The sequence below is a fragment of the Bos mutus genome, chromosome 3, assembly GCF_027580195.1.
Source record: "Bos mutus isolate GX-2022 chromosome 3, NWIPB_WYAK_1.1, whole genome shotgun sequence".
In the NCBI taxonomy this organism is placed as follows: Eukaryota; Metazoa; Chordata; class Mammalia; order Artiodactyla; family Bovidae; genus Bos; species Bos mutus.
The window spans coordinates 93,658,909-93,677,340 of NC_091619.1; the positions used below are offsets into that span (position 1 = coordinate 93,658,909).

An 18,432-nucleotide genomic window follows, 5' to 3' on the forward strand; every position below is an offset into this window, starting at 1 on the left:
TAGACCTAGAAAGTGAAAGTGAGTCACTCAGTCATGTCCGACTCTCTGCAACCCCATGGACTATGGAATTCTCTAGGCCAGAATACTAGAGTGGGTAGCTTTTCCCATCTCCAAGGGATCTTGAGCTTGGTAGCATATGTACTTTCTTCTGATGATTTACCTTATTTACCCTTCGCTAAAATTTTCTCTCTTTCCAATGTTGGTAAAGCTTGTCCTCTCATAGAAAACCCCATAAATATCCTTTAGCATACTTCAGTGGAAGTGTGTACCAGCTGTAAACATGTATAAGGACAGGACGCAGGGGGAGAAAGGATAAGTCATACTTTGCAGTTAGTCATTACTTGAACTTGTCCTTTGGTGTACTCCCAAAAACAACTTCAGGTAATGCTGAACTATCCTTTCCCTCAGAGAGCTGCATTAATGGCTTTTATAAATCCCACCACTGAGAAACTCTTTATCTTCTGCTTATCTTAGTTTGGACTTCCCTGGTGGCTCAGGGATAAAGTATCTGCCTCCAGCGCAGGAGACTCAGGAAACACGGATTCGATCCCTGGATCAGGAAGATAACCCCTGGAGGAGGAAATAGCAACCCACTCCAGTATTCTTGCCAGGAAAATCCTGTGGACAGAAGAGCCTGATGGGCTACAGTCCATGGAGTGGCAAAGAGTCATAGACACAACTGAGCATGAGCACCTATCTCAATTTAATTCAGTGCTATCCAGACTCAGTTCCTATTTTTTCATGGAGCACCAGTTAACATATTTCAGCACACTAGTGTATAATAAATGTCTCTTTGGGAAAAGCTGGTATTTTGAAACCTCTGAAAAAACTGAGACCCAGGGAGATTATCCAGTTTGCTTATGGTCACTAAACTGGTTGGACACATAATCTGGACTAGAAACCGAGTCACCTGACTTTTCACAGTAACACTGCATCCCTTTCTAACCAGAAAACCTAAGCTATGTAATTGTAGAGAAACAAGAATGGTCTTATTATTTTCATTATCTCTAAGTATTACAACATTCTTTAGAAAAATGAAGTACTGAATAGTTAGATCACCTTGGTTACAGGAAAATTCCTTCAGAATTGGCTTTATTTTGCTATGGTAAGTCCTGAAGTAAAATCAGTAAAATCTAGGAATGCATTTGATCTGGTCCTTGGCCATGATAAGGTGAAAGTCTGTAAGACTATTCTGAAGGGGAAAAAAAAAGAAATGGCAAGAAAAATTTGTGCTGTCTTCCTAATTTATATATCTACTTACTCTTTCCAAAATGAATTTCAAATAACTGACATAAATACATGCAATTTGATTCAAATGGATTAAAAGCAAAAGAAAAGATGAAGAAATCAAGACAAGGTAAATTAAGGAAGATAAAGCCAAAGATAAGATTAATATGTTGACAATAGATAATCCAGCAGAGACACCAAATGCATATGACTGAGTTCTGTACATTTGCCACAGAATTTGTTATTTGCTTCTCTTGGGCTAAAGGAAAATATGATTGTTTACAGGTGTTACTCTGTCTATAATATCAGATAAAAGCTGATGTTACAGTCCCTCAGAAGGTGCCTAGATTTTTCAAGCACAAAGACCATAGAGCAATGTTCCATATGGTTCCTGTTCGAGAGGAAAGTATGCAGTATGGTGAATACTGTTCTCAAGTATATCCAGTAGCTGTAATAGCAATAGCAAGTCATGTATAACAGCTTCTTACAACTTTCAACTTTAAAGTCATAAGACCAGAGCACAATTTAATGAAAGCATCTCTGCAAAGGCTCAAACAATACATTTTTCTGATAGTTCAGTTTAAAGAATGGATTTTATCATAATTAAAGAAATGTATGGGGCTTCCCTGGTGGCTCAGTGGTAAAGAAACTGCCTGCCTATTCAGGAGACATGGGTTCAATCCCTGATCTGGGAAGATTCCCCCATGCTGCAGAGCAGCTAAGCCCATGTGCCACAACTGTTGAGCCTGTGCTCTTGAGCCCAGGAGCCACAACTACTGAAGCCTGCGTGACTTAGAGCCCATGCTCTGCAACAAGAGAAGCCACTACAGTAAGAAGCCTGTGCACTGCAACTAGAAACTAGCCCCCATGTGCCACAGCTAAAGAAAGCCTGTGAGCAACAAAGGCCTAGCGCAGCCAAAAAATTTTTTAAAAATTTATTTTTAAAGAAATGTATGAACTACATATCCTTTAAGAAATCTTTCCTGAATATTGTTTTTTGTCACTGAGTTTGGAGTAAGTAGAGAAGGTTTCAACTAAGATTGTTGACTCGCAAGACTTTAATCAGTCAATATTCAGCAAATATTTGTTAATATTTTTGTGTGTACAGATCAATGAGTCTGGTACTGTGGGTACTATCTAGCAAGTGTGAGACAGCCTGTACCCTCAAGGAACTCATTGTTTAGTACAGGGGGATAGATGAATACCAAATAACTATAGGAAAACATAATACACATTGTAAAAACTATTAGAATAGCAGGTTTGGAGGAAGATGACCTCTGACTAGGAAGGCAACGAGAAGACTTAACAGAGGAAGGAAGCTTTGGAGGACTGATAATACATTGGTGGTTAAAGATGAAGTAGAAGAGTATTTTGGATGGATTGAATAGATAGGTGACTGGACGAATGGCAAAAGGTATGGGCTGGAAAAAAGGGAGAAAAGCATAGGACTTCCTCAGAACTGTAAATGGGCAAATTTGGAACATAGTCTCAATCACTAGAGCTAAGTGCTGAAAGGCCAGGTTTTGGGGAATCATGGGTAGGAAAGAATGGACCCAAAGCTATTCCCTTTTGCTGCTGGTTTCCTCAAACAGAAAATTCTAACACTATGTTTTTGCCTATCTACCCAGAGTTGGTTCCTTTCAATCTTTATGCCTCTTCAAGTAGAAAATCCTAAGCAATATTAAAGACCACTAAATGAGAGAACAGAAGAACATGGAATTAAAAACATTGGCACTTCTCTTCAATTCTCTAATTTAATCTTCACAACCATCCTACAAAATGGATTATGGGAGATAACAATCATTACCATCTTACAGATGAAGAAAATAAGATCATAGCAGGATTAAAATGCCTATTTTAAAATTCTTACCTAGCATTTGTCTAGTAAAGGCAGAACCAGAACTCCGATCCAGTATTCTTTTTATCTATTATTCTACACAGGAAGAATGAAGGTGGCACCATGAACAGGTTATTAAACTAAAACTGTTTTTTATAGTTTGTGTTTTCATCTTAGGTAAGTTGCTTCTTTTCACATAGATAATACCATTACACTGGACCATAATGATAATCAATTTTGCCATCAGCATGTCACTGTCTGTTGAGCAGTTCAGTTCAGTTCAATTGCTCAGTCGTGTCCAACTCTTTGCAACCCCATGAACCACAGCACGCCAGGCCTCCCTGTCCATCACCAACTCCTGGAGTCCACCCAGACCCATGTCCATCGAGTCGATGATGCCATCCAACCATCTCATCCTCTGTCATCCCCTTCTTCTCCTGCCCTCAATCTTTCCCCAGCACCAGGGTCTTTTCCAATGAGTCAGCTCTTCGCATCAGGTGGCCAAAGTATTGGAGCTTCAGCTTCAACATCAGTCCTTCCAGTGAAGACCCAGGACTGATCTCCTTTAGGATGGACTGGTTGGATCTCCTTGCAGTCCAAGGGACTCTCAAGAGCCTTCTCCAACACCACAGTCCAAAAGCATCAATTCTTGAGCAGTTAATGTGTCCTAAACTCTGTGCTGAGCACTTTACAGATATTAACTTGTTGAATCTCTGCAACAACTTAGTAAGGAAGGTGACAATATATAAATACACCTTACTATAATTATAGAGACTTATTTCTTAGGTCAGAGAAGGCAATGGCACCCTACTCCAGTACTCTTGCCTGGAAAATCCCATGGACGGAGGAGCGTGGTAGGCTCAGTCCATGGGGTCGCGAGGAGTCGGACACGACTGAGCGATTTCACTTTCACTTTTCACTTTCATGCATTGGAGAAGGAAATGGCAACCCACTCCAGTGTTCTTGCCTGGAGAATCCCAGGGACAGGGGAGCCTGGTGGGCTGCTGTCTCTGGGGTCGCACAGAGTTGGACACGACTGAAGCGACTTAGCGGCAGCAGCAGCATTGCTTAGGTGGTTCCACTTAAAGTATTCTGCTACTAGCCTTGTGAACCATTAAACTAGAAATTTCATTTTCATGGTATCCGAACTACTACCTGAAGCCTGTTCTTCATATCCAGAAGCAGCCCAAAAATCATATATCTGAATATTAGTTTATGAAATATGATCTCATTTGCCTTGATTTACTTTATCCAGCAGTGAGGCTGTATTTTTAGTAAGCTTTTATATCCTCTAGATTGATGATTGGTTGCCAGGAGCAGAGAATGGCTCTAGGATTGGGTCAGACCAGCAATACCTGTATAAGATCTATTACACTTATTTGATGATCTCATTTATTGTTATGATTTTAAGTACTGTCTATACATTTGGCCCCCAAATTTATATTTCCATCTCCTCCCATTCCTTGAACTCCAGACATGAATGTATAATTGCCAGCCCATCATGTCCATTTAGATGTCTAATAGGCATCACAAATTTAACATATCTTAAACTGAACAACTGATCTTACTCTCCCCACCCAATCTTACCTTTCACAGTCTTCCCTATCATAAGTGGAAAATCTTTCCAGTTGTTTGAGCCAAAAAGCTTGGAACTTCTCTCTTTCATGTCCCTATTTAATGAGCAAATCCTGTTGACTCTACCTTCAAAATATACGTGGAACTCACATGCTCCTCACTAACCCCATTGCTACCACCCTCACCTAAGCAACCATTTCTGTTACCTTGATTACTTTAGTATCCTCGCAGCTTGACTCCATGCCTCCATTTTGCCTTTCCTATATGTCTTTTGATACATTCTTCTTAAAACAATTGGCATATCATGTCATTTCACATCACCTGTCTTCATATCTCAAAATAAAAGCTAAAATCTTTACAGTGATTTCAGTCAAAATCTTTGCAGGATTTTTTTTTCTTTTCTAGACATTCACAAATGGATTCTAAAATTTTATGAAAAGCCAGTAGAACTAGAATAGCCAAAAATCAGTTGTGAAAGAAACGGGTCAGTGGATTTACACTACTAGATTTCAAGACAGTATAATCAAGACAGTGTGGGGATTGCCAAAATGATTGTCCCATATATACATGATACAGAACAAAGAATCCAGAAATAGATCCACATGTGTGGATCGTCAGTTGATTTTTTAAAAAGTGCCAAGACAATAAAATGGAGAAAGGATGGTCTTTTCAACAAACGATGCTGCAAACTAGTGAATATCCATATGCAAAACAAAATTGAAGACAAAACAGTAAAAACACTTCCAATCCATATCTTACATCATGTTCAATAATTAACTGAAAATGGGTCATAAACCTAAATGTAAAACCTAAAACTATTAAAGCCCTAAAAGAAAACATAGGAGAAAACCTTCATGGTTTTGAGTGAAGCAAAGATTTCTTAGTTCTGACATCAAAAGCACAAGTCAAAAAATAACAAATATTTAGACTTCATCAAAATTAAGAACTTGTGTTCAGAAGACATCGTTAAGAAACTGAAAAGACAAGCCACAGACTGATAGAAAAGTCATCTTTCTAATATCCAAAATATATAATGAACTCTCAAAACTCAATTTTTTTTAAAAACCCTTAGTTTAAAAATGGGCCAAATATTTGAACAGACACTTCACCAAGGAAGATATACATCAGGGCAAATAAAGATGTGAGAAGATACTCAACATTATTAGTCATTAGAGAAATGCAAATTAATACCACAATAGATACACACTAATTATCAATAGAATAGTATTTAGAAAAAAAAAGGACAATACCAAGTAGTAGCAAAAATGAAGAGCAACTGAAATGCTCATATATTAATGATGGGAATCATTAATGATAGCACATCCACTTTGGAAAATAATTTGGCACTTTCTTATAAAGTTATAATATACACACCATATGACCCAGCAGTCACACCTAGGTATTTATATCAATGAAATGAAAGTAACAGAGAAATGTATTTTTATGCAGAAGTCTGTACTCAGATGTTTATATTGGCTTTGTTTGTAATCACCCCAAACTGGAAATTACTCAAGTGTCCCTCAATTGGAGAAACAGTAATCAAACTGTAATATAGCTACATAATGGAATACCAATCAGTAATAGGTAGAAGTGAACTACTGATATATTCAACAACATAGATAAATCTCAAATGCATTACATTAAATGAAGGAAGCCATTTATATGACATTTATAACTAAATTTATATAACATTCTGGAAAAGGCAAAACTAGGGATAGAAAACAGGTTGCCAGGGGATAAGGGAATTGGGAGGTAGACGATAGAATTGTTCTTTATCTTGATGGGTGATGATGGTTAAACAAATGTATGCATTTATCAAAATTCATTGAATTATACATTTAAAAGGATGAGTTTTACTATATATGTGTATGTGCGAAAGTGGTTTGATTGGTTTGATCTCCTTGCAGTCCAAGGGACTCTCAAGACTCTTCTCCAATACCACAGTTCAAAAGCATCAGTTCTTTGCCACTCAGTGTTCTTTTTGGTCCAACTCTCACGTCATTGCATGACTACTGGAAAAACCATAGCTTTGACTAGATGGACTGTTGTCAGCAAAGTAATGTCTCTGCTTTTTAATATGCTGTCTAGGTTTGTCATAGCTTTTCTTCCAAGGAAAGGGAAAATGAAAGTCGCTCAGTTGTGTCTGACTCTTTGCAACCCCATGGCCTATACAGTCCATGGAATTCTCCAGGCCAGAATACTGGAGTGGGTAGCCTTTCCCTTCTCTAGGGGATCTTCCCAACCCAGGAATTGAACCCAGGTCTCCTGCATTGCAGGAGGATTCTTTAACAGTTGAGCCACAAGGGAAGCCCAAGAATACTGGAGTGGGTAGCCTATCCGTTCTCCAGTGGATCTTCCTGACCCAGAAATCAAACCAGGTTTTCCTGCATTGCAGGTGGATTCTTTACCAGCTGAGCTACTATATATAAATTATACCTAAATTTTTAAATGGGAAAAAAATCATTTAAGTGGGCTACTCAAGACAAACGATCTAATCACTCTTCTCCTTTACTTCCTCTATGACTCCAACTCCTACCCCTTTCCACCTGATCATTCTGGCTTTGCATTTATTGTGACTTCTGCCTATAATACTTCTTTTAGATATAAATATGACTCCTTCTTTCCTTTAGGCCTCTACTCACTGAGGCCTATGGTATTTGTATTTATATTTGTACCGAGGTTTATGGTATTTAATGTTCCCCTTAATGACAGCCCACTCCCATACTCTCACCTGGAAAATCCCGTGGATGGAGGAGCCTGGTAGGCTGCAGTCCATGGGGTCGCTAAGAGTTGGACACTACTGAGCGACTTCCCTTTCACTTTTCACTTTCATGCATTGGAGAAGGAAATGGCAATCCACTCCATTGTTCTTGCCTGGAGAATCCCAGGGACGGGGGAGCCTGGTGGGCTGCCATCTATGGGGTCGCACAGTCGGACATGACTGAAGTGACTTAGCAGCAGCAGCAGTACCTTCCTTTACCAATACTTTCTGCTCTTTTCTCCACAGTACTCATCATTATGTGACAAACTGTATATTTTCTTGTGTGTATATTTATTTTTCTCCCACCCTATTAAAATGTTGGCCTCATGGAAGCAGAATATTTTATCTGTTTTGTTCCCTCTTATTTTCCCATCATCTAGATGGGAGGTGACACATAGGTGCTCATTTTAAGAGTTCATGGAATTAATTAATGTTAGCTTTAGCCTATTTCACACTCTGCTTCAGCCAGCTATAAATTGTTATTTAGTGTGTACTCATAACTGACTAGAAGAGAGTGTGCATGTATTTATGTATGTATGTGTGGGTGTAAGTTAGACCAGTCTTGGATTATTCGTATGAAAAGTTGGTGTAGGTGTACCTTACACTTTCTGTTTAAAAAACATAATTGTATAGAGACAATCTTTTTTGGATATCTGTCTTTACTGCTTAATTTCACTTCAAAAAGTCCTCATTTTTCATCCCTCAGATGTGAATGCTTTGAATATTCATTTGACTTTAGTGAAACAAAAAGCCCAAGACCAGTTTGTATTTCCAACTTACACTAGGTTTCCTCGTTTTGTTACAAACCTAAAATAATGCAAATGAAAAATTGTATTTGTTGAGCAAACCGAAGTTTAACAATAGTGTTACTATGACTGCTATTCAAGTGTAGCTGTCCTTTATGTCATTTGTTTTGCCACAGTATTTACTTACACAAGGCCTTTGCTTTTAGCCAGTTTGAAACTGAGCTACTGATGTATTTTTGTTCTTTTTTTGCCAGTAAAACTTGGGTATTCAGATCCCAAGGTTGCTGACTTACCTAGTATCTCTCCATTGTTTTCCACATTGGATCACTGGTGAGGAATAGATATCTGAGGTCTGTTTTCATTCTGGGTAAAAGCCCTGGAGACTGGGTGCATTGAGGAGCAGACATTGTGTGCACAATGAACGGGGTAATGAGCTACTGTTGTTTATTTGTCTATAGTATAATTGGTTGAGTTCAGATAATAATGTAGCATCTGTTGTTATACTGTGCAGGGAAATGTCAAAATAGAAAGCAGGCAGACAGGTGGATTAAAAGAGAAACAGGAAGAGAAACCAGGAAATATCACATAAGTTCTGATTTAAAGTAGATGCAAAGGGATCATGGTAACAACACCAACAGTTGTTGTTGTGCTCTGTCATCTGTGTGCACAGTGTTATGGCATGAACTTCAGTGCTGGGCACATCTGACTAATTTGAGTGTTGACCATGTGTCAGCACTTGCTAAGTGTTTTATAAATGTGACTGCATTTTACACAAGCACCCTTATGTGGAAGATATTATTGGTCCTGTTAAATAGGGTAACTGAAGTTCATAAAGACTGTCATATGCCTATTGGCCAGGATTTGAACCTCTGGTTGTCATACCAAAAGCCTGTTTTCTAACCGTACATTACATTTAGTAGACTAAAGTTTTTTAAACTGCAGTGTTAAAAGTCAGGATAGTGATTAACTTTAAGGAAGGTAATTCTCAAGAAGGGGACAAAAGGATTCTGAGAACTTTAATCAGGGTGCTAGTTATACAGAAATGTTCACTTACTGAAAATTTATCAAGTTGTGTATTTAATATATGTACACTTTTTCATGTATGTTATATTTCAATAAAAACTTTAAAACAATGACAAAATACAACTTTTAACAAAAGATACCGTGTATCAGCTGTGTATAACACTGTTTCAAATTTTGTTTTTTAAAGTTTAAAATGTGTATTTAAATGAAAATTAATGAAGAGATTCTGAAGTGATGAAAAGTTTTAGAAACAGATAGTGGTGATGGCAACACAACACTATGAATATACTTAATGCCACTGGTGGCTCTCTCTTGGTGGTGAATCTAGAATTAATTAGTAATGCTTTCTTATCACTTACTCTAGTTTTTACAGTAAATGTATATTACATTTATAATCAGGAAAAATAGTTTAGAAAATAACTTAATATTTAGAAAATAACTAATCCATAGAGGTAGTTTACCCTTTAAATAACTCTTGGTTAGCTGGCCCTTGTAGGACACATGTAGAAACTTAATGGACAACATGTAGAAAGTTGATGCTGGAGGAAGTCAACCTCAAAGAAAGGAAACTCAGGGTGTTCAGTTCTTGGTTCCTAGAAATAGAAGCCATGATATTCAGATTCTTTTAGCATTTGCTGAGCACCTACTACATGCTTATCACCATACTAAGCACTTTTACATGCAGTATTTCAGTTAACATGTTAGTTTATTGCTTCTGTTATCAAATATATAGTGAGCATCTATTTTGTACTATGCCCTGTAGTTACAATAAAAACATATTCTCACATCCTTACAGAGCCTGCAGGCTAGTGGGAAAGCCAGACATTAAACAGGTATCAATAATATAGTATACTGAAAGCCATAATAGACATAATTGGACCTTAATTTTGATGTACATGGGTTCATCTCTTCATTGGGATTTTAACATATGACAGTGTTACTAAAATAGTTTAATATTTGAAAATATTTTGCTGAAACTTATTGCTGACTCAGAACACTAATAGTAAATAAACTTCTTGTGGTATCCAAAAAAAAAGATAAAAGTAACTGATTTAACTTTCTATTCTTCTGGTTTTTAAACAATATTTTTGTCTCCATTTCTGAGTATCAATTTCACCATATAAAATATGAGAGTATAGGACTATTTAGACAGTGTAACCCTAAGCAACCATTAACCAAAGCCTGTTATGTCTCAGACACCACACTGGGAACTTTACATATGTTGTGTATATAATCCCATGTTTATAATCCCCTTTGAAGGAAATGGCAACCCACTCCAGTATTCTTGCCTGGAAAATTCCATGGACAGAGGAGCCTGGCAGGCTACAGTCCATGGGATTGCAAAGAGTTGGACATGACTGAGCACACAGGATGAAGTAGGTGATATTAATTCAGTGCCTCCAGAAGGAAAATGACCTCAGTATTATAGAAAAGACTAGATTTTCTATACAGTACAGAAAATTTTAATGCTTTTTTGAAAATACTTCAGTGTAAGAACCAACCAGATTATATAAATAACACAGAAGGTAATTTCTTACTCATACTAGAGTCTGAGCAGATTTTGTTTTGCTATTAGTTGTTTTAAATATATTTTAACAGGTAATACATTTATATAAGTCAGAAGTAAAAAATATTCAACAGTGTATTCAGAAAATGCTGTCACTTCTTCTACGCTGTTTATCCCACTTCTGTAGGTCACCATTTTTGTGTTTCTTTTTATTACTTTGTAAGTTTATTGATTTTTCTCCAAAGAAGCAGCCTATTTATTGGTTACTAGTTATGTTTTTCTTTTTTCTAATGTAATTCCTTTATGCTTTTAGTTTTATTTTCTTCTCAGCTTACTTTCCATTTGTTTTATTGAGATTTTTTTTCTCCTAGTTTTTTAAGCCTCATTCTTAATTATTTTTATTCTTTCTTTTTGAATTATATAAGAATTTTAGAGTTACAAATTTCCTCTGAGTACGGCTTTAACTGAATCCCTTACATTCTAATATGAATATGAAATTTCAATAGTCATTGTTTTCTAGATACTCTGTAGTTTTCATTTATATTTCCCCTTTTACCTGAGAGTTGTTTAATAGAGTGGTTTTTTGTGATTGTTCTTTCTCCAAAGGGAAGAGTGACACCAACTTGGAAAACTGTGTTGAGCTTTCAGAAAATGTATATCCCAATTTCTCTCATATTCAGTTCAGTTCACTTCAGTTCAGTTGCTCAGTCATGTCCAACTCTTTGCGACCCCATGAATCACAGCACACCAGGCTTCCCTGTCCATCACCAACTCCCGGAGTTCACTCAGACTCACATCCATCGAGTCAGTGATGCCATCCAGCCATCTCGTCCTCTGTCGTCCCCTTTTCCTCCTGTCCCCAATCCCTCCCAGCATCAGAGTCTTTTCCGATGAGTCAGCTCTTCGAATGAGGTGACCAAAGTACTGGAGTTTCAGCTTTAGCATCATTCCTTCCAAAGAAATCCCAGGGCTGATCTCCTTCAGAATGGACTGGATGGATCTCCTTGCAGTCCAAGGGACTCTCAAGAGTCTTCTCCAACACCACAGTTCAAAAGCATCAATTCTTCAGCCTTCAGCTTTCTTCACAGTCCAACTCTCGCATCCATACATGACCACTGGAAAAACCATAGCCTTGACTAGACGGACCTTTGTTGGCAAAGTAATGTCTCTGCTTTTCAATATTCATAACTTTTCTTCCAAGGAGTAAGCGTCTTTTAATTTCATGGCTGCAGTCACCATCTGCAGTGATTTTAGAGCCCCAAAAAATAAAGTCTGACACTGTTTCCACTGTTTCCCCATCTATTTCCCATGAAGTGATGGGACCAGATGCCATGATCTTAGTTTTCTGAATGTTGAGCTTTAAGCCAACTTTTTCACTCTCCACTTTCACTTTCATCAAGAGGCTTTTTAGTTCCTCTTCACTTTCTGCCATAAGGGTAGTGTCATCTGCATATCTGAGGTTATCGATATTTCTCCCAGCAATCTTGATTCCAGCTTGTGCTTCTTCCAGCCCAGCGTTTCTCATGATATACTCTGCATAGAAGTTAAATAAGCAGGGTGACAATATACAGCCTTGACGTACTCCTTTTCCTATTTGGAACCAGTCTGTTGTTCCATGTCCAGTTCTAACTGTTGCTTCCTGACCTGCATATAGGTTTCTCAAGAGGCAGGTCAGGTGGTCTGATATTCCCATCTCTTAAAGAATTTTCCACAGTTGATTGTGATCCACACAGTCAAAGGCTTTGGCATAGTCAATAAAGCAGAAATAGATGTTTTTCTGGAACTCTCTTGCTTTTTCCATGATCCAGTGGATGTTGGCAATTTGATCTCTGGTTCCTCTGCCTTTTCTAAAACCAGCTTGAGCTTCTGGAAGTTCACGGTTCACGTATTGCTGAAGCCTGCTTTGGAGAATTTTGAGCATTACTTTACTAACGTGTGAGATGAGTGCAATTGTGCGGTAGTTTGAGCATTCTTTGGCATTGCCTTTCTTTGGGATTGGAATGAAAACTGACCTTTTCCAGTCCTGTGGCCACTGCTGAGTTTTCCAAATTTGCTGGCATAATGAGTGCAGCACTTTCACAGCATCATCTTTTAGGATTTGAAAGAGCTCAACTGGAATCCCATCACCTCCAGTAGCTTTGTTCATAGTGATGCTTCCTAAGGCCCACTTGACTTCACATTCCAGGATGTCTGGCTTTAGGTGAATGATGACACCATCGTGATTATCTGGGTTGTGAAGATCTTTTTTGTACAGTTCTTCTGTGTATTCTTGCCACCTCTTCTTAATATCTTCTGCTTCTGTTAGGTCCATACCATTTCTGTCCTTTATCAAGCCCATCTTTGCGTGAAATGTTCCCTTGGTATCTCTAATTTTCTTGAAGAGATCTCTAGTCCTTCCCCTTCTGTTGTTTTCCTCTATTTGCATTGATCGCTGAGGAAGGCTTTCTTATCTCTCCTTGCTATTCTTTGGAACTCTCTCATGTTACTCATATTACTTGATTTTAATAGTTGTAAATTAACTGGGAGAAATTTTTATTTTTCCTGTTGATGAAAACTGGGAACATGAAAGAGCGAGAGTAACCAGAAACACAACTGGTTACTTTCTGTGAAGCTAAGCATGCCAATTCCAGGCTTATTTGTCTAAGCAACCTCCCCCAGTGCTAGGAACAAAATGGTTTTAGTGAGTTTCTGCCATAGGCAGGGACATCAGAGACCTTTAACGTCCTTCTGCTGCGTTATCTTGAATGTGAAACAACGTAACACTAGGTTAAGAACTAGAGCCCAACCCTAGCCATGAGATCTCCCAACAGTTTACCCTAAGGTGTTTGAATCTGCCATCTCTAGATCCAGAGATCTGGACTTGGCCAACTGTGACAGCAGTAGTGTAGTGGCAAGGCTGGAACTGGGACCATAGTCTGCTCTAGTAAACCTGGTATTTTAATTTCTTTTCTTTCCATTCCATTTTCTTGTATTGAAACAAAATATATATAACAGAAATCTGCCTTTGTAACCATTTTTAAGTACAATTAAATGGCATGAATTACATTCACAATTTTGCAACCACTACCACTATTTCCAAAAATTTTCATCACCCCAAGCAGAATCATTCCTCCATTTCATTTTTAATATCTTATCCAGAATTCTACAAAGTCTTCAGCCATTTCTACTTGGGAAATGTATGTTTTCTGTCTCTTTCATTCTGTCTTTCCCTCCACCTCCCCATCTGTGTGTGTGTGTGTGTGTGTGTGTGTGTGTTTGCACACACACGTGCTTTTGCAAATGCTTCTAATAGCCTTAATTCATACCACAGAAAGGAAGCAATTGGGTGTTCGATACCTATTTCATCAATCACAAATACTGAGCCTTTCAGTAAAAAATTAATTTCTTTTCTATGTTGTTACCTATCAGTTTAATGTGTCATCATGATGGGATTTATTTTAATTACTTGCATATTGTGCTGATATTTAAAAAGGTGAAAAACACGTGATTCTGTTGTTCAAGTATTAGGCTTAGTTAATAAATGGGCAATGACTTTTTGATGGGTTCTAGAAGCCAGCAGGTTTTTCTAGTGTCTCCTTCCCCCACCCCCCACAGTTCCATCTATCAGCAGTTTAACACGTTGTTTTTGCCCTCTTCAGGCCATCAGGCTCTCCTTAGAGCAGGCCTTGCCTCCTGAGCCAAAGGAAGAAATTGCTGAGCCTGTGAGCAAACTGCGGATCCGGACCCCAAGCGGCGAGTTCCTCGAGCGGCGTTTCCTAGCCAGCAATAAGCTCCAGATCGTCTTTGATTTTGTAGCTTCCAAAGGATTTCCATGGGATGAATTCAAGTTACTGAGTACCTTTCCTAGGAGAGATGTAAGTTCCCACAGCTGTCTCGGGAAGTACGTCCTGATGGGAGATAACGCATCATTAAGTCTAGACAAAGTAGTCCAAGCAAAGTGCCATGGCACACTTTACCACAAAACCAGGCACTCGTGAGTCCTTCTTTGTTCTGCACACCATTCTCTCCTCAGCCTTTGGAGAAGGTATGGCTTACCGGGCCAGCAGACGTGTGCCTAATAGCCTAGGTAAGGAATTAAGTATGAGGTCTTTCTTCCTTCCTAATGATTTCCCCCTATTCCAGCACTCATACAGGCTTTCCCAAGATCTCAACTCTGTATCCCATAGGACTTCTGAGAATTATGTGCTGAACAACTTAACACTCAGATCAGGGTCAATGATTATAGGTTCACCATGAAAAGTCATGCTAAACCAAGAATATTTTATAATTTGAACTATATAATAAGAACTTTATAATAAGAACTATAATATAGTTCTTATTAGCCTGGGAAGTCAGAGAGGGTGACTTGAATTCACTGTGTATCTGTATTTCAGTAAGGCTTTTGATAGTCTCTCACAATATTCAGGAGAAAAGTAGATATAAATTGACAGTTAAGTAGATTCTTTACTGATTAAATAGATGTGTCCAGAAACTGCTGGCTAAGAGACTGTCCTCTCCCTGGAAGGAAACAAAAGGCTCTATATTTAATCTAATTATTCACCGTACTTATTGGCAACTTAAACGAAGACATTATCATATTTATGGATTATGAAAAACAAGATTCAGGAAACCCTTCAAATAGTAAAACCTAGAAAAATTTTACAGAAATATATACATATGGAAAGAGATGCCTGCATAGACTTAGAAAACAAATTGCTGAAGTTTGAGATGGAAAAATCATGCTTGAATACAGGTTATTATGGTTAAATTAAGGTGAATATATTAATAATGTGTTATGACGCCATCAAAAAGCCATTTTGCATTTTTAGAGGTATAATCCCATCAAGAGAATAACTTAAGTCCTAGTCAACTCTGTACAAAAATAAACTACCTTTGAATAGTCCTTAGACTCCATGCTGAAACTCCTTGTTGTCACTTGAAGAAATAGGAGCTTATGTAGAGCAAGGCAGTTAGGAAGAGAAGGAAACAGGAAATCATATCATTTGGGGAAGTATTTTTCTCTAGAGAAGGAATGGCCATGGGAGATGTGATTGTTGTCTTCAGCTATTTGAAAGCATACCAATAAAAACTGGAATCTGATTTTGTGTGACTCCAACAATAAACTAGACCAGTAAGTTGAAAGTTATTGGGAAGCAAATTTGGTCTTTCTAAGAAAGGAATATTTTGTGTTGTGAGGTAGTAATTTTTCTATTTTTGAAGTTAACAAAGCACTACTGAATTATCCCTTTTTGCCAGTAATGGATATATATGGAGTCATTCCTGGTGTTCCTCCTTTATATGAAAAGAGGCTGAGACTAGCTTATCTCTAAGATACATTTTAAATCTTGATATTCTGTGACTACAGTATGATCTGCTAATGTAAGGTTTAATAGCATAGACTTCAACACCAAAACCAAGAATTTGGTCAAGGTTCATTTTCATCATCATCATTCAGTCACTCAGTCGTGCCTGACTCTTCACAACGCCATGGACTGCAACACACCTGGCTTCCCTGTCCTTCACCTACTTAGTCCCTCACATTAGCTATTGGATTTGCAGGATAGAAACAGAAGCTAGTAGTATATGTTTAGCTCTGCCACTCAGCCACAAATCTCTTAAGTAGGATGAAGATCCAACAACTATCTCTAACCCAAGGAGACTAAAGTGGACCTCAGGTGTTGGACATTGTCCCTTCTCTCACTGCCCCCACCTACTACTCCAACCTCTTCTTCTTTTTTCTTATATAAGATGCAAAATATGCATAGTGGAACACATGCATGCATATGCTCTATGGACCACATGGCCAAGTAAGAAACTACCTTAAGTTCTAGGGCTGAAGTTGAACTTTAAATGGGTGAACACTTAGAAAAGAGGTACTGTCAAAGTGTTCAAGATCAGCCTGGCTCTCATGCTTCTTTCAGGCTATGCTGGACCATGAACATCTTACCTTGGAGAACTTGTATAACTTAGGAGCCAAATTAACCCCTTCCAACACTTGGTTTTAAGTCACCCTTCTGAGCTTCATCTATAAAATGAAAGTACTGAAAGAAATGGAATCTATGGACTTTCCTGGCTTTTAAAAGTAACCTTTCTTTTAGATTAATTTTTGAACCTGGTTCCTGGGAGTATATCAAAAAGCAGAGATATTACTTTACCAACAAAGGTCCATCTAGTCAAGGCTGTGGTTTTTCCAGTGGTCATGTATGGATGTGAGAGTTGGACCATAAAGAAAGCTGAGTGCAAAAGAATTGATGCTTTTGAACTGTAGTGTTGGAGAAGACCCTTGAGAATCCCTTGGACTGCAAGGAGATCCAACCAGTCCATCCTAAAGGAGATCAGTCCTGGGTGTTCATTGGAAGGACTGATGTTGAAGCTGAAACTCCAGTACTTTGGCCACCTGATGTGAAGAGCTGACTCATTGGAAAAGACCCTGATGCTGAGAGAGATTGAGGGCAGGAGGAGAAGGGGATGACAGAGGATGAGATGGTTGGATGGCATCACCGACTCAATGGACATGGGTTTGGGTAGACTCCGGGAGTTGGTGATGGACAGGGAGGCCTGGCGTGCTGCAGTTCCTGGGGTCGCAGAAAGTCAGACATGACTGAGCGACTGAACTGAACTGGGAGTGGGGTGAGAGGAAGAGTCTCTTAAAAGGAGCTGGGTCTTATGATCAACACTAATAACTTCTTCCCATAAGATAAAAATGTGGACTGTGAAAAGTTTCTGTTAAAAAGAATCAGGGCAACTGAGACGTGAAATGTAGAGGGTTCTTAGGCCTGCGCCCTGCCTGCCTTGAGCTCTTAGTCACCATGCATTCAACCTTTTCAGTGTAGACCATGTTAAGTGTCACTATATATTTGCCCTAAATGGAGGGTCAGTCATTTGGTCTTAGAAAAAATTTACTCTTAGATCGCATTTGTTTTACTCTGCTCAAGAACACTATTCAATCTGGTTAACGATCTCTTCTCCCTGATCCCTTTCTACTTCCATCTCATCCGAAGGCTAGTTTAGACTAAATTTGGCCCAGTTGCTCAGAGAAAATGTCTAGCCAAAAAGGCTTGTTCCTATTGTAACAAGAGCTTCCCAGTATCCATCACAAGTCCATTTTATGGTCCTTGGTCAACTTGAAATTATCTGCCACAGAATGATTATTCTAAAACCCTACTCTGATCATTCTTTTTCTTTTTTTTTTTTTTAAATTTTATTTTATTTTTAAACTTTACATAATTGTATTAGTTTTGCCAAATATCAAAATGAATCCACACAGGTATACATGTGTTCTTTTTCTTATTTAAAAAATCTTTGGTAGCTTACTACTCCCTTAGGATAAGTACAGACCCATTAGAATGCTTTTTAAAAACTCATCACAATCTGGCCCACAATCCTCTCTCTCCCACCTTAAATCCTGCCTCCCCTTACTTAATTCTGTCACCAGGAGATAGATATTGCTCACTTTTCACTAAAGACACAAGAGACTGTCATGCCTTTGTGCTTTTGTATATACTTTGTTCTCTTTTCCTTGAATATCTACCCTTCCCACTTTTCCTGACCCATTTGAACTTGTCTTTTAATGCCTAGTTCAAATGTCACCTCCTCTGGGAAGCCTTCCCCTTCTCTTAAGCTCCTCACCTATGTATCCAGTGCAGTTTAGACTATACATTCCTCTCTCAGAGAATTTGTCCTATTGTTCTGTAATTATTTACAGAGACTGTTCATATCATGTTCGTATCTATCTCCCATGAAGTTACCAGCATAATGACTCACACATAAGCATTCA

The 18,432-nt window shown here is 38.3% G+C and overlaps 1 protein-coding gene across 1 annotated transcript in view; it reads left to right on the plus strand.

The window, feature by feature from the left end:
* Positions 1–18,432, plus strand: part of FAF1 (Fas associated factor 1) — a 498,603-nt gene that overhangs the window by 438,547 nt on the left and 41,624 nt on the right. The window contains exon 18 of the mRNA XM_070368090.1: positions 14,315–14,530. Coding sequence (XP_070224191.1) covers positions 14,315–14,530 — 216 coding nt within the window. The remainder of the gene's footprint in view (positions 1–14,314; positions 14,531–18,432) is intronic.